We start from the raw sequence: 24,711 nt of genomic DNA, 5'->3' as shown, positions 1-24,711 counted from the left end.
CCCCCCCCCCCCCGCCCCCGCGCCGCTTACCATGCTGCTGAGAGCAGCAGGAGCTCACAGCCCTGCCACCCGGCCAGAGCCCGCCATGCTGCCCGTGCTGCCCGGCAGGAGCGATGGGCCAGAGCGCTGGCAGCATGATGTGCTGAGGTTGCAAGGGAGGGGGGACAGCACGGGAGGGGCCGGGGGGCTAGCCTCCCTGGCGGGAGCTCAGGGACCTTGCAGCACAGTCCCACAGGACAGATGTGGTCTGCGGGCCGTCATTTGTGCACCTCTCGCTTAGAGGCCTTGCAGGCCAAAAGAGGAACAGGCAATCCCCTTCCACTCCAGTATCCTAGTAAGACACACTAGGTTCCCCAGACAGAAAAACGTAACTAACACACACACACACACACACACGCACGCACACACCCATTTTTCCTTCCCTCACTCCAACCAAGCTGACCCATGCTCATATTTTCTCTTTGGACGCTGGCAGTTGGGTGCAGTGGTTTGTCATTCATCTAGGAATCTGCTGGCGGGCTGCGAGACACTTTGTTTACATTGACCGTCTGCAGGGATGGCCGGCTGCGTGTCATCTGTATCCTGCTGGAAATTCCACCAGCTTTTCTAATGGTGTCCTGCTGAGGGGGAGAGAATCTCGTGACCTTAAGCAAGTGAGTAACCCACTCAAGTCAGCGGGGCTACTGGCGTGCTTAAAGCTAGGCACTTAATTAATAACGTACTGACCCAGCATCCCAGTCAGAGGAGTTTCGGTAGTGGAAGAATATTTGCCCATAACAACCATCTGGGTTTGGTCTGAGGGGAAGGCCTGAGTCACTTCCGGGGATTTCCATGCATGTTAGTTTGAGAAGTTGACCCTGTGAGTTACCCTCAAATCGTGAGGAATCAGAATTTCAAAAATGGGACAGTGGCTAACTGTCAGCCAGTCGCCGAGGTATCCATCAGACATGGAACCATCCACACTACTCCTTTGACGTAACAGCAGTCAAGTGATAGTGGTGAAACGTTAGCACGGGGGCAGCATTTCCAGCTTCACAAATGGGTTTGTGGAACGATCATCACGTTGGTCGTCACTGGGGATTGAACCCCACGCCTCCATCCTCCACAGCTTGTGGTAGAGGCCTAGTCACCTGGATGAGAGCTGAGCAGTCGTGTCCTCTGTGGGTCAGGCACATAGGGGGATGCAATGAACCGTGGGCTACACTTACTTTGCTTCCATTTTATTGTCAGTACGTGCTTCCGCTCCGCAGAGGCCTCCATCTTCATGTCAAAGCATTTTGCTCCACTGATGAAGCATGTGATTTTGTATATATGTAAGAACATGTGCAAGATGGTCAGACTGCTTGTTGGCTGTCCCTCTTTGCTGGGAAAAGTTCATTATTCATCCAGTCATATCTCAGAAAGTGCAGCACACTCAGTGGAGAACTTGTCTCATCATCTGGAGGAACTTTTCCATTTCCAATACCTCCTACCTCTAACATACCCTACTCTGTTTAAAACTGGCTTCTTCTAAACATGCTATGTTTTCTGTCCTATGTTCTCCTGTTATAGCTGCCCCCCCTTGTTACCTCTGTGTCCAATTCAACTCTCCTCATATCCTTAATCTTAATGCTAATGCCAGACCACCTTGGAACATTATCACATAGCGTTAAACTACATGTGACCACCTCTTTTCAATCCAGCCCCACATCAGGTGGGATGCATTCATATTGTGTTAGTCTTCCAGAGAACGTAGCATTTCTAGTTTTGATTCTGATAGGACAGAAGGCGTGGATTACTTTTTTGTTTTAGCCCTGATCAGAGCCCTCTGTTTCTGGAGGTTGGAAGCGTCATCAGATTGTTCCTAATTTTAGACTAATTTACAAACTGTTTTAAAAAAAAATTATAACCCTACACTGTCCTAGGACCACTCTCTCCTATTTTAATATAAATGTCTTGGCTGTCCCTCAACATTTATTTTTTAAGTGCTTTGGCTTTGCTTCAGCATTTGCGTAACAGCAGGAGACCTTTATCCCAGGGAAATGTTCTATCCCTTGATGTTGTGTCTCAACAATAAATATATTTTTCAACGTTAAGCGTGTAGTCTTTTTTCACTTAAATTTCTGAGTTCAGGGGTGTGTTCAGAGTAGGCAAAGGGAAGGATAACAACTCAACAGTGCCATTTCTTTCATTGTCAGATAATGTCTGGAAAAAATAAGGGCTTTTGTGAAAACCCCAATATGAAGCTTGTGCAGCAAGTAATCAAATTCTATTGTCGTGGTTAATAATATTGCTTCTGTTAGAACTGGGAAATTACGTCAGACCTAAATTTAACTAAAACCTTGGAATGCTGTGAAATCTCAGCAAGACCTCACAAGAGAACTCGGAGGAAGATAAAGTAATCCTTTTTAATTGGCATTATGAAAGTTTTGTTCTGATTATTATATCTTGATGAAAGGCGCTTACAAATTCAGTGTCTCCGCTCTGGAATTAGATAAATGATATTTGCTATTTGTAAGAACATAACAGCTTTTTTGGGTCAGACTATGGTTCCTTTTGGCCCAGGGGTTTTCAAACTCTGGGTCGCGGCTCCGCAGGGTTAGCTGCTGGTGGACCGGAGATGCTTTGTTTACCTGCAGCGTCCGCAGGTACGGCTGATCGCAGCTCTCAGTGGCTGCGGTTCACCGTTCCCGGCCAAAGGGAGCTGTGGGAATTGGCAACCCGGTCCACACTTCTTCCCGCAGCTCCCATTGGCTGGGAACAAGAATATCCACCCCACCTTCTGCGCCACTTTAATGAAACCATTTAAAAATCTAATTCAAGTAAAACCAGTGCAACTTTCTTCTGTATTCATGGCTTCAGTTCTCACTTACTGCAGTGGATAGAAATTTTGCCACTGATTTGTCTGGGAGCAGGCGCAGCCCTCGGTCCTTATCCATCTGATAAACATATTTTGGAGCCAACCCAGCTGCTTTGGCTTCCATCTCTTTCTATCGGCCCTACTGAAATATATACAAATAATTTGTATACAAATAGTTGACAAATAGCACTTGTTAACTGATGTTGCTTGCACATCACTTCTGTGCGCATTTAAAACAAAACAATGCGTATTGCATTTTGTTAATCAATGACAGAAAGATGGATTAGAAGACAGCAGACCGTTTGAGTATGGAACGTGCTTTCTAAAGGGATATAAGAACAGCCCTACTGGGTCAGACCAGTGGTCCATATAGCCCAGTGACCTGTCTGCTCACAGCGGCTGGTGCCAGATGCTTCAGAGGGAATGAACAGAACAGGGCAATTTTCAAGTGACCCATCCAGTCCCAGCTTCTGGCAGTCAGAGGCTTAAGGATACTTAGAACATGGGCCGGCTCCAGCATTTCTGCTGCCCCAAGCAAAAAAAAAAAAAAAAGCTGCGATTGGCGGCGGCAGTTCAGTGGCAGGTTCTTCGCTCATAGAGGGAGTGAGGGACCTGCCGCCCCCCAATTGCCGCAGGTGCCGCCCCTCTCCCTTGGCCGCCCCAAGCACCTGCTTGTTAAGCTGGTGCCTGGAGCCGGCCCTGGCCTCACCATATTGGTTAATAGCCATTGAGTCCATTAGAGCTAGAGGTAAAGCATCCTCAGGTGAGGGGATCCAGCTATTGCACAGTCTTCCAGAGAGCAAGCTCGTCCAGAGTCCAAATGTCTTTAGGATATGCTGCCAAACCACCTCCTTCAAAAAGGCCTGTCCACCATAAGAATGATACATTCAACCATCATGTAGTCAAGCCACAAAGCCATTCTAGTACAAGGTTATAGTTGAGCCAGGAGAATATGCATAATAGCCACCCTCCACTGTGAACCCCAACCCTCCTCACCCCACAGCCCCCAGGTTAAGGCTGCATCCAGTCGCACCACTTCCTTCAGCTGCTTATGCTTCAGTTCTCTGTATTGAAGCAGGTTCTCTCTGGGTATTTGCGTGGCCTGGTGCATGATACAATCTACTTCTCTGGTGGAGTGTCCTTGTTTGGTTAAGGCAGTTTTAAATGCATTAAGGCATGTATCCCAGACCTTCTCCTTAGAGAATATTCCATGGTCTCTGAGTGCATGGCTGTACATAACAGATTTCTTGGTTACTAGATCTGAGAAAGTATGGTGATCTGTGGGTTTCTTGTGTATAGTTCCTGTAGCGTTCCATCCTTGAAACTGATTGTCGTTCCAGAAAGTTGATACTGGTGTGGGAGAGCTCTAGAGAGAGTTTGATGAATGGGTGTGGTTGTTGAAGTTGTGGTGGAACTCTGAGGGACTCTAGGTCATCTGTCCAGATGTTGGGGCCACTTAAAACAGGCTGGTGACTGTACACAGTGGCATTGGGCCAGGGTGTAAGATACCCTTCTACCCCCAAACACCTCCCCCCAAAAATAAAAAAAAATAAAAAAATGTTTAAGGAAAAAAACCCAAACCCTAGCCCAAGCAGAGTTCTCTCTCTGTAAAGAGAGAAGTGCCCAAGACTCCATTAAAGGCCGTAGAGACTTCTTGCTATTGATTTTACGTGGAAAGCACTCAGCTACTCCAAGCATAGGCAGCAGTATAAAACCCGAAGGCCACGTCTGCATTTGAGCTGGGGGTGTAATTTCCAGCTCAGGTGGACGTATGTGTGCTCACCTTGATCAAGCTCACACACTAAAAATAGAAGGGTAGTCATAGTGGTGTGGGCAGTGGGCTGGGCTATCGGCTCTGAGTACGAGCCCACCCTAGGTACTTACTCAGGCAGTTAGCCTGTCCCACTACCTGCACTGCAACAGCTACGCCTCTATTTCTAACATGTTAGCTCAGTCAGAGCTAACACATGTACCGCTACCCAAGCTGGAAATTACCCCCCACTCAAATGTAGATCAACCCTACGACAGATAGTGAAGGACCAAAGAAATCTGAAACCTCTGTGAAGTACTTTGGGGGGTGATCCAGCCCCTGGATCTGGAAGGGAATCAAGACCAGGCCCTTAACATATTTAAGCATGTAGATGCCCAAACAACTTAGTGGCCCTTTGAGAGCCAGTGGGACTTAGGTGCTCCTAAGGGCCCAATTCTGTCACCCCTACTTCTGTTGAGTGGTAGCTGACTCTGCAAGTAGCTTCATTGGATCAGATCCTCAGCAGGGATATGGAACAGCTTCCATATGAGGCGAGATAATAAGACTGGGTCTTTTCAGCTGGAAAAGAGACGACTAAGGGGAGGGGGATATGATAAAGGTCTATAAAATCATGAATGGTTTGTAGACAGTGAATAGGGAAGTGTTATTTACTCCTTCCCATAACACAAGAACTAGGGGTCACCAAATGAAATTAATAGGCAGCAGATTTAAAACAAACAAAAGGAAGTATTTCTTCACACCACTCACAGTCAACCTGTGGAACTCCTTGCCAGAGGATGTTGTGAAGGCCATGACTATAACAGAATTCAAAAAAGAACTAGATAAATTCCTGAAGGATAGGTCCATCAATGGCTATTAGCTAGGATGGGCAGGGATGGTGTCCCTCGCCTCTGTTTGCCAGAACCTGGGAATGGGCGACAGGAGATAGATCACTTGATGCTTGCCTGTTCTGTTCATTCCCTCTGAAACACTTGGCATTGGCCACTGTTGGAAGACCAGATACTGGGCTAGATGGACCTTTGGTTTGACCCAGTATGGCCATTCTTAAGTTCTGGTGAAAAGCAGCATAGATCCGCTGACTTCAAGCCATATCTTTTCATTATGCGTGTCATGCTGTCTGGACTGGCTCTCAACTGAGAGTGCCAATCTCAGGGCAGACTGTCAAAAACAGGGCGAGGCCTTCTGCACATACCTCTCCATTGATGGATGGGGAGATCAACATAGCTTTTGTCCTAAAATGGCCCACTTAATTTTAGATAGTTCTCCTGAATCAGTGTGGACGGGGACACTCTTTCGATCTGAGTTCACAAGTTCAGAACAAGCATTTTTACAGTTATCAGACAAACTTATGTTTTCCCTTCTAGCATGGACTGCAGATATTACCAGTGAGATTAATGCAGGCAGCAGTTTACAAGCATTTCACAGTCTAAACACTAAATACATTCTTAGAAGACTAATACCTATTTTTAACAAAACTAACATACGGGTGAGCTGGTTTGATTTCCAGCCAAGAGTTTCAGTTCTTAGCTAATGCCTATGGCCTTGGCCAGAGCTGGTACTAGGTTTACCAGCATCATTGTGTGTGAATTTGTTTAGCTTCCCGATGTAACTTCTTTGTATTTAACATTAAGTTTTTAATCAAATGACTTATGTTGGGTATGTACAGGGTTTTTTTTCCCCATGTCAGTTAGAATTAATATTTAAACTGCAAGATTAGCTGTTTGAAATCATAGTTTATTATGCAGTAAAAAACATGAAATGTTTTTCAGATATTGATTTGAATTTCATCTTGGAATATCTAGTGTAACAGATGAACTATAGAGGAAAAAATCTGACCAAATCAACTGAACGCTGCAGGCCCCTTGTACCTTGGGCTATATGTCCTTGGAGTGGGGCTTACAGGGGACATATGTGAGGCACTGGCCCTCTGCATAGGAGTGCCTTTCACCCTTGTACAATGCCATAATACCTGAATAATCAGTCCCTTCTTTTTATTCCACACTTCAGTGTCTGCAGCTGTATGATTGGTGACCTGTACATCCGTGCAATGATGTTAAATTGGAATTCTGGGGCTCCAGAAGTGCTTTAAATATAGCTTCAAAGGGTGTGGTATCTTTAAGAGAGTGGTATCTTGCTTTCCCAGTCAAACCCCAACTACTTTTTAAATGCCTTTGAAAACGTACAGAAGAGCAGGCAACATCTACTTTCTCCACTCTCTCTTTCTGTTTTGTTTAATGTAATATTTATCTTGATTTATTGTTGCTCATAAATATGTAACCTTCACGTAATTCACTTGAAAATTTTCTGCTAGAATTGCTTCCCGCCCCCCACCAGCAGCAGAGAACAATCTGTCCTTGCAAAGGAACAAACATGGAATGCTCCCAATTAGATTAATGATTTAGATCAGAATGAAGAATTCCCCTAGATTTCATATACAATGCCATACACAGGGCTTTGTTCCCCGATCTTCCTCCAGTGCCACATGCGGATGCTGATTGCTGAATGGAATATCTGGGGCTTGGCTGTGGGTAGCCAGGTGTGATGTTGCAAGGGGGTGAGGAACTCTCCCAGTCTTGCAGGCGGCCTGGCACAGTGGTGGCCCATAAACACAGACCAGTCATGTGGAGTCAGATTGTCTACAGCTTCTCGCGACAGCAGATAGGAGTGAACCAAAGAAGGAAGAACTTGCCAGAAAGCATGACCAATGTGGTGGCATGAGCCCCAGGCCTGTTGCCCACCAGACTAATGAGTCGTCTATGAGCCCCTGATCTTGGCAAGAGGGACTGGTCCAAAACTTTCTTCCTGCTCAGGCTTTGTCAGCTTCCCCAATAGACAGCATACATGCCACCAACAACACCTGCAGCTCCCTTCCCCAGCACCCTGGTTGCATTGCTTTGGGAAAGCACCTTCTCCCCGCGCCCAGTGGAAGGTGAAGCATTTGGCATATGCAAAAACGCAGTGCCACTGGTGGGCTTCAACCAGGTTAGGACCTGCCTAGCAGGTAAAAACTACGCTTGGGTGTCTGTCCATGGTGTAGAGCACAATAGTGTGGTTTTTTACCACAATGTCATCCTGGGCAGGAGCTGACAAAGTTCCGTGAGCAGAGAGATGCCTGTCAGTTTACAGGTAAGCAGTTGCATCAGTACTTGGCTCTCTGTACTGCTGCCATCTCTCTGCCAGTGCCATTTCCCTTTGCACATAACCGAAAGGTAATGTAACTCCTGGAAGTGACACCATCTGGCTGTGGTGGCACAGTGCCACTGAAAAACAGACAGATTCACTAGTGCACCGTAGAAATGGGACTTCTTTGGGTAGCTGAATTGTTCCCTAGGATGCTACATGCACAGCATGAATGGTGACTGTTTCCCCACCTACAGTCTACTAAAAGAGCTACTTGGTATATTCAGAACTAATGATTTGAGGAAAAGCTAATTTAACTGCTAATTGAATTTTACCCCAAAGAAGCAGGACTTACTTTACTGTTTTCAGCAACATCGTGGAAACCTGCTTACTGGTGTGATTAAACCAGCATTTCTAGACCCTCTTTCTATAATAGGTAGCATTTGGAATTGAGCTAATTTAGGTTTCAAATGTTCAAGCCTGCTAAGAAGACCTATGTTCTGGCACTTATTAACTTACATCTTCTAGAGGGCTTGGGCAGCCAAAGCTATACGTAAAATGTGGAAATATAGCTGCTGCACTTTTTATCATTAGCATTCGGGAAGGGTGGACCAATTGCCTCAGCCTTGGGAATATTTTTATTGTAGGATCCGGGCCCAGCCCTAAAGCTTGTGAACTGTGAAATAAGATTTCAATTATTAAAGAAAGAACCATCAGCCTCTTCAACATTGTGCAAGTCCCCTGTGCTGCCTTAAATAGCTCAGGCTAGTACCTTCTGATTATTTTCTTACTGCAGGGTTAGTTCATTAGGTAATATGGATGCTTGCTGGTATACCAAAAATAACCAATGATCTGCAGCTACTTAACTAAGAGCCAATAGCGTGTGGCCTTCTTTGTGAATGATTTACACATCGCAGAAAGTCAGATTTTGCCTAGCTAAATGGAAAATTGCACAGGGCTCTTCTCCAGCAAAACCCACGTGCAGTCAGTGTTTGTCAGTTCAGTGCATGATGAAATGCTTGGTCAGATTGCGGAAGGAGTTGTGCGGTCCAGAGAGGAGGTGGTGAATTGCAAGGAAAGTGAATGAGACAGCACAGCGATTTACTAACTGGCAAATCTAACGGGGCTGTGTGTAATTCCCAAGCAGAGCTAGTCAATGAGTAACGTATTCCATTAATTTTAAAATAAATTATACTGAATGGCTTTTGCCCAGCTTATGAAACCAATTGGATACATGGCCATTATGTTTCCCGAATTATCTATTTGACAGTTTTTTTAAAAAAATTGAAATGAAATAACCAATGAATAATCTTCTCCAGGCACAAACTTCATTTCATGGGATTTTGCTGGAAAATGTTTCCCTGATTTGCCTGCCTTTGACCCTTTCCCAAAGTTGTGTGCAATGACAGTTATTGTCTAGTCAACATGAGGTTTGCAAGTATTCAGGGTGACTGCTGCCTTTGCTCAGAGGAGGGACCCAGTTTTGTTCATTTTGATTTGAAAACTGGTCTCTTCTGCTCAAAACTTCAGTCATTTCCTCTGCAGGTGGACCTGCTGTTGCTTGAAAATGTTGTGTACCTTAGCGAAAGTCTAAAATAAACTGGGCACATTTCCAAATTCTGTGAATTTAGAGAAGTTTTGCATTTCATCATCAATATTTTGATTACTCTAAACCTGAGACTGTTTCCAGGGAATCTAAATGGCCAAGTTAAAGATACCCTTAGGTAGCTTTTAATTATGCTACTTGTATTTGAAGAGCAGAAAAATCTTTGGCAAAATTACTAGTGACAGTAGTGGGTAGTACAACTGAAGTTATGCTGAATCAAGGTCTTCTTGAAAGGTTCATAAAAAGACGTGTATTGGTTAAAACTTATTTTCTCTTGACCCCAGAAAAGGTTGACTTCTTTTTCTGCCTCTTTTTTTATATTATGATTATTGTGGTCAATTTGAAAAAAATCCTACTCCCTACATTTATTCTGTCTCTGTTGCCTGGCCATGGATTTAGTACAGGCTATTGGTGCATGCAGGTAAGGTTTTGGAGGATTCCCTTTCAAGATTCTAGAGCTGTGGAGCAGTGGGTAGCATTTGGTATTTCTCTGAACTAGTATTTTCTTATTTTGGGATGGAAATTCATTTTCTTTCCCGATGTTGGCATGTAACAATCCCAAATGCATCCTGTCCTTCTTTCCATGGGATGATATCATCTCAAGAGAGGGGACATCAGCATGACCACATTAAGTTGAAGTAGTTCTTTCTCAGCATGCAACCCAACAACCAGTTCCTAGCTCTGCACACACAGGCACACCCCTCTGACCCTGCTGCATGGGACCTACTCAGATCTTAGGACTCTTGGGACTGAGGGAGGTGACCGTGCAGTGGCTATGTGCCTGTGAGTGAGGGGTAGGGAGCAGGCAGTCCTGGCTCTCCCCACCACCACATGCAGCAGCTAGTGGCGATAATAAGCTATATTTGCTGTCCCTGTGGAAAATTGGAACTGGGGAGGGGGCCCTGCTGCACAGTGCTTTCTGGGGGCTCATCATGTTGCTCCATCCGCGCACCATGCCATTCTCAGGGCTGAGTCAAAAGCCTGAGTCTGGGCCTTGGGGAGCAAAGGAAAATACTTCCTGTCTGGTGTACGAATGCTGGCAAATGAGTATCATCTGTCAGTAAAGTTCTTTAAAATAAAATTCAGTGGCGGGCTGGTATAAACACTGCTGTTATGGCCTCGTTAAAGCATAATGAAGATAAAAGATGACAAAACTAGCTACCCCCAGATCTCATTCCGGCTGTGTTGCACACCGGATCCTAAGCTCTTAAATCAAGAAGCTATTTTTCCTCTGAGGCTCATTTGTGTCCTAGATTTCTGTGAATTGCAGTAGGCATTTCTTTGACCAAAAAAAACCCCACAGCCCTGCAAAAAATATTTTTTACGTTTCTTTACCAGCTATTATTATCTGCCTTCTCTAATAGATAGCTTGTCAGCATGGTGTCCAGAGAATAGGACTTGCACTTCTAATTCTCTGCATATTGTTCAGAAAATGTCCCTTGAATATTTCAAGTGGTAACTTAGAGTCTACATCCAGATGAGCCGATAACAGTGCCAGGCCCCTTACGTAAGCTTGCTGACACAGAGGTCTATGACACATCAAAACTTCCATTCTTTCTCCTTTTTCCTCCTCGTCATTTCAAATCCCAAAACAGCTGGCACTACTAGGATTGGAATTTACTGTGCAGAGGATTAACACATTAGGAAAGTATTAGTGACTTTAAGCTACCAAGACAGCTTAACATCATTCACATTTCCAATTTTAAGAGAAAATTCAACATCCTACCTGACTGGGGGGTCATCAAAAATTAAAAATGTAGATCCCCCAGTTTTTATGAGTACAGCATCAAAGGTATTCCAGGACGTCATGTACAGTTCACAATGCAGAATATATTACAGCGTGTCCTCCCGGCTTATGCCAAAAACAGCCTGCTTTATCTCTAGGAGCAGCGGCTTTCTGATAAGAAACTAAAGGCTGCCAGGAAACGTATCAATTCAGAAGGCATGCATTTGATTTTTATTCTATTTTTTTTTTAGCCTTCAGCACTCTATGGTGTCAGCTACTTTAAATTACTAGAATACGTTGACTTACAGATTAATTATTAATTAAAAGAAGCTTATGAATTTTTCAGTATTTTTCTCATTGTACATTACCAAGTCAAACCACCTTTTACTAGCAAAAGGATCCCTCTAAAAGCCCTACATCAAAGCTGCAAATTGTCACCCGTATTGTTATCTTGTTCAGCACAGACTTACACTATGTTTACTTTGAAATGTTTAATCAACCATTTGCTGAGTTAGATGGCACATGTCATGGTTGAGTGGTAAGAGCCATAAAACTTTTTCTTTGAAGCCTTTGGGTATTGTGGTTGCATGATTTGCTGTTTGTATGGTGGTGTTTCAGAGAATATTAATGTTCCAAAAAGCACAACCCAATCTGCAGTCTTTAGGTGGTTATTAAATGCACACAAGCCTGTACTTAGCAGCACAGCCATAATTGATTAATATCGTCTTAAAATGGTTAATAGTCATATGTTAAGCTACTACGATGATAAGACCTTTAGTTTAAATAGGTGAAATGCAGCTCTCTGCCATGAGTCAGCCAGTGCCTCCCTGAAACAGGGGTTACTAGAGGGAAATACATCTTAAGATGGTCATAGGCTTTATGCTGCCCCTATGCACAGGGGGTGAATTTCACCCAAAGGGACTTGGATAAGTGGGCCTCATTCTATAATGGTGGGTGTATTATTGTTCGCACACAACTAAAAAAATTGATCATTTTCTTCTGTATATGTCTAACTTTGACTAAATTCACACATTCACTATAATCCCTTTATTAAAAAAGCAAACTAAGAAAAAGAACCGGACTTGAAACCTGCCAGTTCTGCTTGTAGCTGGTGTGTGTGTGTGAGTATGTGTTACTCTTGCTACTAACCTTGTCTTCCTTTCACCAGCCTCCCTCTCATCTTCTATACCAGCTCGACTGGATCCGGTATTTAACTAGATGACAAACTGTCAGAGCATGGATTGTCTTTTTCATTCTCTTTGTACAGCGCTTGGCTCAGTCAGGCCTTGCTCTTCATTGGGATCCCTAGGTGCTGCTGTAATAAAAAGAACAACAACAATAATGATGTTCCATGCCTGCCTTTTAAATCTTGTATTCCTTGATGTTATTGCTGTTGTATTTGACAGCCTACAAGACTTCCATGCTTAGGATATATAGGGGGTTGTGATAGGATATACCAGGCATTTGCTGGAGGTCCCACTGCCTTGGCACAACCCACCCTATGATGCTGTCCTTGTGGAAAAGAGCAGTGAGTTTGGACCTCAGGGATTGCCTATAGAAATCTCCTAGGATTGGCTGTTTGTTGGTCCTCCAGTGGCTGAAATGGCCAGGAGCAGGAAGAAGCCAATCAGGGCCCAGCAGGCCAGATAAAAAGGTACTGCTGTTTCTTTTAAAGGCAGTTCTGGGTGAGGCTGCGACAGCGAAGGAAGGTTCTCCCTGTCTTAACCTAACAAACCTGGCCTGGTGATGGATCGGTGATGGACTGTTTTATGTTATGAACTTTAGTGTTCAGGTGGCCATTTTGAGTCAAGTGTTAATTTATTTCCTGTAACGGGAAGGTGAGGTTGCTCTGCCTGGCTCAGGCGAATCTGTGATATGGTCGTGTACATGCCCATTCTTCAGAGGCAGAGAGGGAATAGAACATTTAGTTATCACCTCTCTTGGATTTCCCAGCACACTGTGTGTCCTGAAAGGCTGTTTTTTAATGTCTGATCCTGCACCACTGAAGTGCATGGGAATGTTTGCCATTGATATCAATGAGCACAGAGTCAACCCTGAGACTGTGCGCGCTCCGGGTTCAAGGGTTGTTTTTATCTTTGTGTCTTGTACAGCATCAAGCATGTTGTTCTGATGAAGCAAATTGCTGCTTGCAATGATCCACAAGCTGCTACGATAAAGTGGAGGTACTGCATCGCCATATTCAAAAGCAGTGCAAGGCGTAGGCTGAGACTAGTTTGCACCCTATGAATGATGTGGAAACCTTTCCCAACAGGGAAAATGTTCAGACAAATGGGTCCTTGTTAACCCTGAGGCAGCATGAATCAGGACTTCCTGAGGTTTATTTTGTAGCAGCACTCGGCATTAGGAGTGACTGGGGTTAAAATTAGAAAATGATCCCAACACTTTTTGGCCTTCTTGCTGCTGTCTTGTATGGTTGGAGACAATAGTGTAGACAGTGTTTGTCACATCCAAGTTGTATATTTTAAATGCCCGGCTAATAATTGAAGGATATATCTGTATGTTTCATCTTTTTATTAAAAATCCTTCTAGTTCATCATGAAGATATTTCTAATTTGTGTTGCTCATTATGCTAATTTCAGGTCTAAATTTTTAAGGATGCACACACTTCACTTGAGGTGTGGTATTGTAGTCTTACTTTCCTAGTATTTACATAAGAGCATAATCTATTTAAACAGCATTCGGCACTAGTGAGGCCACATCTGGAGTATTGCGTCCAGTTTTGGGGGCCCCCACTACAGAAAGGATGTGGACAAATTGGAGAGAGTCCAGTGGAGGGCAATGAAAATGATTAGGGGGCTGGAGCACATGACTTATGAGGAGAAGCTGAGGGAACTGGGGTTATTTAGTCTGCAGAAGAGAAGAATGAGGGGGGGTTGATAGCAGCTTTCAACTAACTGAACGGGGCTCCAAAGAGGATGGATCTAGACTGTTCTCAGTGGTGACAGATGACAGAACAAGGAGCAATGGCTTCAAGTTGCAGTAGGGGAGGTCTAGGTTGGATATTAGGAAACACTGTTTCACTAGGAGGGTGGTGAAGCACTGGAATGGGTTACCTAGGGAGATGGTGGAATCTCCTTCCTTGGAGGTTTTTAAGGTCAGGCTTGACAAAGCCCTGACTGGGATGATTTAGTTGGGGTTGGTCCTGCTTTGAGCAGGGGGTTGGACTAGATGACCTCCTGAGGTCCCTTCCAACCCTGATATTCTATGAACTCCTTATGTGTTCTGAATCACAACTTGCTTATGTTATTGACAACATCTAATGCTAACAACTAATGGAGACTGTGTAGCTATGGGATTGTCAGCTGGTTTGTATCCAGCCTCATCTTCAACCCTGGCAATTAAGGTCTGACTGCCAAATCAGCATTACTACTGATGATTAAAAAAAGCAGAAAGAACATGCACAGCTTGATTTTGTTTTTCAGAAGTAGGTTGGGCTTGAAGAGGTTTCTTAACTCTCTTGTTTTAAACAATCTGAGATGTATATAATGGAGAGGGAATAAATATGACACTCTGATGTCATGTCTAGTCACCTTTTTGACTACAACTGCACTTTGATGGGTTTGTTTTCAATCTGTAACAACAAAGCCCTTACTAAAGCATTTAAACTGGGATCAATGGTGGCCTGTTATTTTTAACTGATGAAAACCCAGATTAACTCCACTGAAGTTCCTTCTGGTTTTCACTGATGTAACTGAGATCAGAATCTTGGCTGATAACCTTAAAACATAAAGCATGGTTCAGGGCATGCAGGTGTCTTAGTAGCAAACTGAACAGTGTAAGACTTGAAACTGGTTTGATCCAGTTTTCTTTACTGCTTCATCTTAGTGTTGCACTTCATATTGTTTAAAATAGGGCAGGTTAAATTACTAGTGGTTGTTTTCCTTTTCCTCTGACTTTTCTTCCTGCTCCTAAAGGGCAGTGTCTTTTATTCATGATGTCCCTAAAGTACAGAAGTTGAGTTTGCCACGTTCTCATGGTGAGTGTGACTCAGTGTCGTAGACTACAGCTTTGAACACTAATTGGCAAGGTTGTCATAATGAAGAGGCTCTATTAATAACCTGAAACAGTTCTTGAGTAGGGTTTATAAATTGTCAACGGTGTATCAATTGTACACAATCATAGGATGGATTGTTACTAAAGTCCTCCTTATGTCAATAACCTGCTTTAAAAAAAAATTGTAACCAGTCAAAGAATATTTCATAAACAGTTTGTATATAAGCCAATCTTTTTGCCAGATTCTTTTACTGTAATGGAACAGTCAACATTTGGTAACTACAAATGAATGTACCAGTACTCTGTTGTACATTTAGGGGCAGACTAACTCTGGTTCTGATTCATTTTTGTTCCTAATTTGGGTCAAATCTACATATTTTTAAACTTTTAACAACTGTAGCACCAAGGTAAATCTCTCATCGTGGCAAAGGGAAAGAAATAATGGCATGTGTGGATAGACATAAGAAAACACCCAATATGCAACTAGGCAATTGTGTAATGAGCAGATTAGAATTGGAAATTGAGCATGTCCTGTATTTCTGACATGTTGCTGAAGAAAAATTGGCACATGCAACATATCTCATGTACACTGAGATTTATAATACTTTTTGAGACTTAATTGACTGGGGCAACCTTATGATTTATATCTTTGCTTTATTCATAGCACACCCATAAAAAAGTCATAATGCAGAACCAGACTAATTCAATTTCTCTTTGACCTTGTAAATCATTTATATATTTGGCTGTCAGTTTTTGAATATGAAGTATGCATATATACTGCAGAATATAAATTGCTGACTCTCTAGCTAAGAAATTGGGCTTTGATTGCTATTCAGGGATAGTTTCCTGTCACCAGATTGTTAATATTGCTTGGATAACTTATTTTACATTAACTGTTTAACTGTGTTTCACAAGCAAATTATATTTCACCATTCTCGATCTAAGATCAGTGCCCTCATTGGCACGCATCCTTATTCTATATGGAGAAAGAATTCTAATGTATTTGGTAAATTAAGGCCATGTCTACACTCTGAGTGCTACAGCAGCACATCGGTGGAGCTGTAGCTATGTGGCCATGGCACTGTAGTGTAGATGCTTGCTACAGTGATGGAAGGGGTTTTTCTGTAGCTGTAATCCACCTCTCCGAGCGGCAGTAGCTAGGTTGATGGAAAAGTTCTTCCACTGACCTAGCCATGTCTACACTCAGGGATAGATTGGCATAGCTACAGTTAACTTAGCAATGTTAGACCAGGCATAAGTTTCACTAATATATGCTACAGACTAGTTCTGGGTCCATTTTTAAAAGAATGAGTGGTAGCCATGGAGCTGCCATGTACGGTTATTGGAGTTAAGTACTTAAAAGCTTGCGTAATGTTTTAAAATTGTAGGGATATGTGGCTCTTCATATCGCTTTGTTCAACTGGTCATGGCAACGCTTCCTTTTAAAAAGGAATGCTTTATCCTCCAGATCAGGACTGAGAATGCTGCTGTGGATGTAACCTCATAACACAAATAATCTCCCTAGTCGTATCCTTCCCTTCACAAGAGAGGTTCACACAATTTCCTCCAGCTGCAGCGTTACTGGAAAATGCCTGCAAAATCCTGATAGTGTAGAAAGTGCTGCTGTAAGGCATTGTGCTGGCTTATTAGCATATTAGAAGGACAGCTCTCCAAGAAGGTGGCATCCTTGGTTTCTACCTTTAGAATTCAGGTTATTTGGGGTAATGTGATTAACCTCAATTACTGTCGCTCAAATCGAACTTGGAATAACAACGTCTGTTTCAGAGTTCTAAAGGAAATGGGGACTTGGAATGGTACATTTCCCTCATTTAATGGAGCTGCTCTGAGAGTCTGTTCAGTCCAGTGGAAGCAAGTCTGCAGAATGCATTTGTTAATGGGGAAGGTATCTGGGGAACGTGGCATGGGGAAGGGGGTTTAACAAACTGTCCCAAAGGGCCTGATCCTGAGAGGAGTTGAGCTCCTATTGGTTTCAGGACCATGGCCACATAGAATCCAGAGCAACCCCGTGTCGAGTTCTGACGTTAAAAGGTCAAACTATGAAATGCTTGTAGTGCAGCCACAGGGAACGGAGTACAAATAAGCCTAAGCCAAAGGTCATTGACAGGAATAGAAATACTCTCATTGACCTCAGTGAGCTTTTGATCAGGTCCAGGATACTTAACAGGTTTGTTGCTTACGTTAAATCAGTGACTGAGGCCTTTAAATTGAATCAGAAATATACATTTCCTCAATGCCAGCTGTAATGCCTCTGAACTCTCTGGGAAATCAGACCTACTGAAGCACACAGACACATGCGTACATATATGAGGGGAAAAGAAACATTTAAGTTATGCAAGGAGACAATAGGAAGCACACCAGTGTTTTGATGGCATATTGCAAATACATTCAAACCTAAGCGCTGCTATCTAGTCATATTGGGAATTGAAACTCTAATGGTTGCTGTAGCTGTAACTTTCCAGACTGCACTGCGCCAGGCAAGTGGTTGCTCTGTGGAGCAATTTGTCTCTGGAGAAGGATAATACGTAGGGAGATAGTTACAGCAACTCTAAGCCAGGTTATAAAATTGCTTGATGGGAAGCTGTGACTGAGAGCGCTAGTGGTACAATGGCTTATGGTGATGTTGCTTTCCAACAGGCAGAACAGGTCACTGTGACCATTAGGGTGATCAGATGTCCCAATTCTATAGGGACAGTCCTGATATTTGGGGTTTTGTCTTATATAGGCACCTATTACTCCTCACCCCCGTCCCGATTTTTCACTCTTGTTGTCTGGTCACCCTACTGACCATCATCGTTAGAAGAGCCAAATAGCAAGACAAGATAACTGCTAGGGGAAAGGAAACCCTTTTTTCAATGTGGTTGACTTCAGTAAAAGTTGGGGGGGGCGTTGATAAGTTATTTCTTACAAGAGACAAGAAGGGGCATTGGTACTGTCATAGAACTAATATTGTGGTCCTAGATTTTAGTTTTTGATTCCCCAGTCTCCTAAACAGATACTACTAGAAAACCGTGACAGGACAATCAATTTCCACTTGCATTAAGGGATGTTTACAAAAGAAAGATGAACCAGAACAATATCGAAATGTGTAATGCTGCTGAACTTGATGACACTCCTGTATCTTGTGAAAAGAAGTGTTGCTACTAGCACTCCTACTTACCATTGTCAATTTGAAGTTTTTAGATTCCTGCTGTGTCTCAACTTACCCAAAGGAGTTTAAACTGTAGTTATAGTTGGGAAAGTGTCTGTAAAGTCAGCATAAAGTTGGGCATTTGAATGCTCCAAAAATACTTGGTCACTTGACCAGTCAAACATTGGTCAAATAGTGTCAAATAATGTCAAAAATGGTCAAACACTTTAAAGCAGTAATTTATTAGAACAATAATAAAGAGTAAGACTCTATGGTCTCCTGTAGGTTTAGCCTTGGATAAATATTTGCCTAATTATTAAAAAAAAAAACAAGTGACTTAACTGAGTTGTTTGAGCTCAGAATAAGGCAAAATACAATGAAATTAGGTTCTTAAAAATGAAAGAATAATTATTACCTTTCTAGCAATGGTTGGTTAGCATTGAAATACAAACATTAAGACTGAACATTTACAACTGGAAAAACGAAGTTAAAATGGAATAAAACAAAAACATTGCAATTATTAAAAAAAAATAAAGTTCTCTTTAAGTGCACTTATGCTAGGTAGGCAGCAGGCTAACTCTTCAAGTACCTTGCTTTTCATTATCTCTTTCTTTAAAGCTTCAGTTGCTTCATCTATATCTTTGTCATCATCATTTTAATGTGCTTTGTAAACTGATATGTACATTGGTGGCCTTGTATACAAATAAAGACACCCCCCTACACACACACCACCACCCGCAATGTTCTATTCTAGAAGATTCTAGCGAATCAAGAGGCTCAACTTTCAGTTATTTGTCTTTTCCCCATCAGGTGACCTTAGCACATAGTAAAGTGAGTGATCGAGACATTTAAGTAAGCTTGCTAACAATCAAAAAGGTAGGCCACCGCCTACGTAAGGGCATTCTTGCTGAAATATTTGATTATATTTGACTGTGGTGAAATAGGCAGGGAGCTGACTGGCCAATTAACTGGCTTGCCAAGCTTTAGTTGGCACCTTCTTATTCCTCTTATCGGGGCTGGATTTACACCTTAATGCCCCTAGGCACAGCATCTTCAGTGCCCCCCTACAGCTGACCTTCGTGTTTTCTGTAGAAATGAAACTTTTAACCCACTTTTAGCTATTAGGCACCCCTAGAATGCCGGCGCCCCTAAGCACACTGGAAATCCGGCCCTGCCTCCTATATGCGCCTTTTGGGTCTGATTCTGATTTCACGTACACTTGTACCAACGCTGAAGATAATGGACTTACCCTGGAGTTACACTGATGCAAGAGAGAGTTAGTGCCTGTGTGTCATAGAACCATGCTGGAACTGCGTGCTTAACTATCACAAGCAACTCCTTCCTGTTAGAGCTTTCAGAGTCAGTGCAACACTGCAGGAGTCCACGCAGTCGACCGTGAAAGGATCTCGCCCCTGAACGCTTCAGCTAACGGGTGGTGTGGATTGGCTGTCGTGAGGGTTGAGATCTTAAGGAAAAAGAGAGAGAGAAGACGCACAACAGCATTGCAATTAGGGTGACCAGATGTCCCGATTTTTATAGGGACAGTCCCGATTTTGGGGTCTTTTTCTTATATGGGCCCTGTTACCCCCTACCCCCACCCCCCGTCCCGATTTTTCACACTTGCTGTCTGGTCACCCTAATTGCAATGCAAACTAATGGCCATAAGCATTCTCAAGGGCTGGTCAAGCCAGTGTGTGTCCGAGGTGAATATTGTGTACACCTGCCTCTAGCGCACAACAAATAGAAAAGCACAGCTATACTTTCTCTGTCATGATCCCTGCACACTAGGAAGTTATTTCCTATACAGCACGATAGTGAAGCCCGTGCCAATCTTTATTCAGTCCAAATTGCTACAGAAGTCAGTAGATTCAAGAACTGTTAATATAATGGGCCAAATCCTCAGCTGGTATAAACCCGCATTGCTCCATTAACTTCAGTGGATGCACAACAGCTGAGGGGGCTAGCCTAGTGTTTGTGTAAATGTGACTATTACCCAGAAATGTAAAATTCCCTAGGAATTATTATGCATGAATCACAAAGGTATTGATCTAAACCTTCAAAGAATAACACATCAGAGTAGCCTCTTTTATTTCTCTCTCATTTAATTTAAGACTCTTTTTGAATCTAAAATGAAACTGGGGCCCAATGTGGCCCTCTCTCAGAATATCTTCAACACACCTTGAGACCAAATTGGGACATTTGCCTCATTAAAGACTTCAGGACTGGGCCTCTGCTTTTAAGTGCTAGGGAAAGAGCAGTGCTGAGAACAGAATGTTGTGTCCCTGGAAATGTGTGATGGGACTTTTAACTTCAACAAATGTGTAAATAAAAAAAAAATGGAAAAGGTAGCTACTCTTTTACCTACCCCTGCATATCTTAGTGGTTTATAACAGTACTGATGACCTCTGGGTAGAGCGCTTTCAGGCATCTGCTAACCAGCCAGATTCTAGGCCCTTGGCTTCACCTCCAGCCATTAGTCATTAGCTGCCATTAAATGCCCTCCCCATCGGTCACAATTGGTTAATTAAAATCTCCAACAGACTAAATTGATCTGACACAAGGGACACTGCAAGGCACTTAAAGCAAAAATAAAATGCAATTGAAACTTCGAGAGCAGCCTGTCACGTCCTCTGCTGAACAAACTGGAAACCTGGTCACAACAGCTTTTTCTAGTATTTTTAGACCAAACACGAACCTGGAGCACTTGCTGTGCGTAATAGTTGCGATGGCAGTACTGATGAGAGTCCAGAGCATGAATCCCTAGCTTGTATTCCAGAACCTGAAGCTGAAAATGAAGAATAGGAGGAGAAGATGCTACAGGAATAGGATGTTATGTCCTAGAAAGGAGGGGGGTTAGCAAATGTAGTGAAAGCCTGAAAAATAAAAGGGATGGTGAAGTGTGTTTTGGCGTTATTGTCCTCCTCAGCAAAGCATCTTCCTTTCCTCTTTATATAGGTACAGGTATCTTCTGATGTTACAGGTTGACATGTGCTACTATAAGGCATGCCGCCATTACTGTCGGGAATCTGTACAGACGGCTAGTGCGTCCCAGAATTGTGCCTTTGGGTTCCCCAGGAGCCTGAATGAAGCCTAAAATGTTGACCTATAGGTAACACTGCTAATGGAGAAAGTATAATGTGAAAAGGGAGGGTAGACTTTGCCCTAGAAGTAAGGAAGTTTGGGCTTAGTGCATACACTGAGTTTATCTTCAGTAAATTCCCACCATGCCTCATGTGTAAGGCTAAGATTTGGGCATGGGTATTTTTAGTAAAAGTCACGGACAAGATGCGGTCAGTAAACAATAAATCACGGAAGCCGGAGCCCCACTGCCCAGGGCTGACAGCCCAAGTCCTGCCATGCGGGTCTGAAGTTGCAGAGGTCACATAAAATCACATAATCTGACCGACTCAGCCTTACTCATGTGCCTGTGTGAGACCAACTCTATGTTCCCCATTTGCTCCTTTCTGCTGCCCTCTGCAGTAGTGCTATTTTAAGTGGCAATGATACTGGTTTTCCCACATCCGTGAATGTAGAACTGGCCCAGTAGCCCAGGGGGATTCATGTATCTGTCCATGACGGAATTTCTACTCACAGAGGTAGCTACATGGGCATCTAATGCAGTCTGACAAAATACATTCAACTGAGCATGTTTGTTTAAAATTTTTTTGGAAAAATGACTCAATATGCGCGTGTACCATGCCTTGCAGAATGGGGCCTTGATTGGTGCCTGTCAGAGCTAGCGCAATACAAATATTAAATAATGATGTAATGACGTCGTACACTCTGAGAAGCTGAACAAGCTTCTCCCCGGGTGGTGCTGTGGTGGCCTTTTTTCATCCTAGCAATCCTGTTTACCTTTTTTTCTGTTTTGCCACACAGCTGGATAATCCAGATGAGCAAGCTGCGCAGATCAGACGTGAGTTAGACGGACGCCTTCAAATGGCAGATCAAATTGCCAAGGTAAGAAAACTCTAAGTAGTAACTAGCACATACATAGCTCCGTGGAGCCACCATACACCCCTCTTCTCAGCGCTTGCTCCTCAGGGATTCTGAGCCCCCACAGCTCCCAGTGAAATTAGTGGGATCTACGGACACTCTCTGTGTTTCTTAGTGTCAGGCTCAAAATTCCTGTTGGGGGATAAGTGTGGGTTCTGGGGAGGTGCTGTTGGAAATGGCTGAGGTATTTGGGTTTCTTTCCTAGAAGCAGCTGTTTTGTTAGGAGCTGGGGTTGGTTCCTCTGTTTCTTTCCCTGCCGGTAGGTAACCTTCCCTCAATGACTCCAGACTTGCAAGTGCACACAGAACCACAATTGGCCAAATATCAGTGCTGTGCACGGGTGGGCTAGCACTCTCCTGGTCTAGTCTCATACTCCAGTCTGGGACAACACCCTCCTCGCATGTTACAGTTGAATTGCCTTTGATATCTATACAGTGCAGCAGGCCTCTGAGCCATTCCCTCAAACTAACCTCGGCAACAAAGCATCTGGAACCACTCTGCCGGGGCAGACTGTCACCACACCACAGCTTGCTAAAGCAAGTCATTTCTCTGTTTGGTATCAGGGTAACTCTCACACAGTTTCAGGTGACCTAAAGAGGACAATAGCTTTGGGAGCTTTGCCATTGAGTTCACTGGGGCCAGGATTTCACCTCTGATTTGGCCAAATCTCCTGAGTCTTATATCCAACTCCTAATGTGAGCGGCGTCGCATGTTTGCTCTGCAGCACCATGTTCAGTGCCTCTGTGATCTAACTGAAATGTTGCAGTCGATAGTCAGGACAGCATAACCCATTAGAAGGAGAGAGAAAAACAAAAAAACCTAGTAGACATCTAATCAGCAAACTAAATCCACTTCAATTCAGGATGCAAATAACAAATCAGAATTCCCTGCCTTCCACCAGCAGCCCGTGTTGTGAAACAGCTGATTTTGCCCTTTCCCTCCATGAATAAAAAAAATCCCCCAAATGCAGACTGCCAGCATATCTCCGGCCCCGTCAGTGGGTTCCTCATTCCTGAGGATAAACACCCATGCACTCTCCTCTTTGCAAACACAGAAAAGTCCGTCTCTTTATATATCTGTCAAAGCCCTCCCATATCACTGAACAAATAAGACTCCATACTTTCCTGACAGAGCCAGATAATAAAATAATCCTGAATGGACTTTACAAGACAGATTTGATTAACAAAATGCCACAAAATGAATTGCCAATTCTGACCCCTCTGGTTTATTCTAGAGAAGAAAAGTCACACTATGAGTCCCTCCATGGTAAACTGTAATTCCCTGAAGTATAAATGTGGTTATTATATCAGAATTTTGAAGTCTTCTACAAGGAATGCAATCTTGAAGCTGCTTCTAAGTAAAGTATTTTGAGATCATTGGGAGTAAAGTATGTATTTGTAGTCTATTATTAATTAATTAGCAGCAGCACTTGTGGGTACATCACATCCTTACAGATTTGCTTTGCATTTTTCAAAGCACTGTACAAACTGTAACCAGTTAATTTTCATCACTGCATCCTTGGGAGGGTAGCTGGTATGATCCGTATTTTACAAATGGAGAAAATGAGCTGTCTGAGAGCCATCTGGCAAGTTAGTGGCAGATAGATAATCAAAACTGACTCTCCTTCCCCTCTTTTAAATCAGAGTGGCCTATTATTTTAAGGAAAATATTGAACCTTCTCTTGTTTCTTTAAAAGAAATTCTGCATGAAGCATTGTCACCGTCTAAGGTTTTGAGAATGTTAGCTGGTCATTTGGTCATTGATACTAGAGGTTCTACCTATTTATTTATTTATTTAACTTTCTGTTTACTACATTTTCGAATGAGGGCAGTAGTATTCATAACTCACTGGCAGTCAGCAGAGGGTGCAACTGCATGAGTTATATTTGCAAACCATTTTCATTTCCCCCAAGGACAGTAAAACATAAACAAGCTGCTACCGGGCCTATGAGATTAGGCCATGTGAAAGCTCCTAAAACAAATATATTCCGAAACTTCCCTTTTGCAGGGCTCAACTTTCAAAATGCAACTTTGGAGCGTGGAGGGAAATTGTATTTGAAACCAGCATATCAGTCATGATAATATATTCAGTACATATTGTTACTTAATCCCTTTTCCATGATTGCTGCTAGCCACCAATTTAGCATGTCAAAATCCCACAGCGTCTGCATACTAAGATACTTGCGGTTCTCACAACTTCATGGATGCTGCTTTTTGCTGGCATCCAAGTGACTTTCTGGATCCTTCTCTATAGTTTTTGTGCTCAAGTATCACAGCCGGTAATTCAGTTCCGGGCTAGTCTTTAATGTTATGAAAAGAAAAATCTCTAATTTACTGGTCCGTGTTGCAGAATTGTATCATGCATGGTGATTGATTGTGGGTGCACAATCGATGCACTAAAAAGTACTTTGCAGCACCAAGGTGCCCATCACTGAGTTTCAGTTATAATCATATAAGAAATTAAAGTTAGGATATTTTCAATTAAGATGTGA

General features: G+C 43.0%; 1 protein-coding gene across 27 annotated transcripts in view; it reads left to right on the top strand.

Annotated features, from left to right (window-relative positions):
• Nucleotides 1–24,711, top strand: part of CADPS (calcium dependent secretion activator) — a 364,439-nt gene that overhangs the window by 123,767 nt on the left and 215,961 nt on the right. For all 27 annotated transcript variants that reach the window (XM_034776664.1, XM_034776659.1, XM_034776658.1 and 24 more), the window contains exon 4: nucleotides 22,104–22,184. In XM_034776664.1, the coding sequence (XP_034632555.1) occupies nucleotides 22,104–22,184 (81 nt within the window). The remainder of the gene's footprint in view (nucleotides 1–22,103; nucleotides 22,185–24,711) is intronic.

Source organism: Trachemys scripta, chromosome 7 (assembly GCF_013100865.1).
Source record: "Trachemys scripta elegans isolate TJP31775 chromosome 7, CAS_Tse_1.0, whole genome shotgun sequence".
Taxonomy (NCBI): Eukaryota; Metazoa; Chordata; order Testudines; family Emydidae; genus Trachemys; species Trachemys scripta.
Note: the sequence above shows the minus strand (reverse complement) of the source record. Positions and strands in the feature narration are given on the sequence as shown.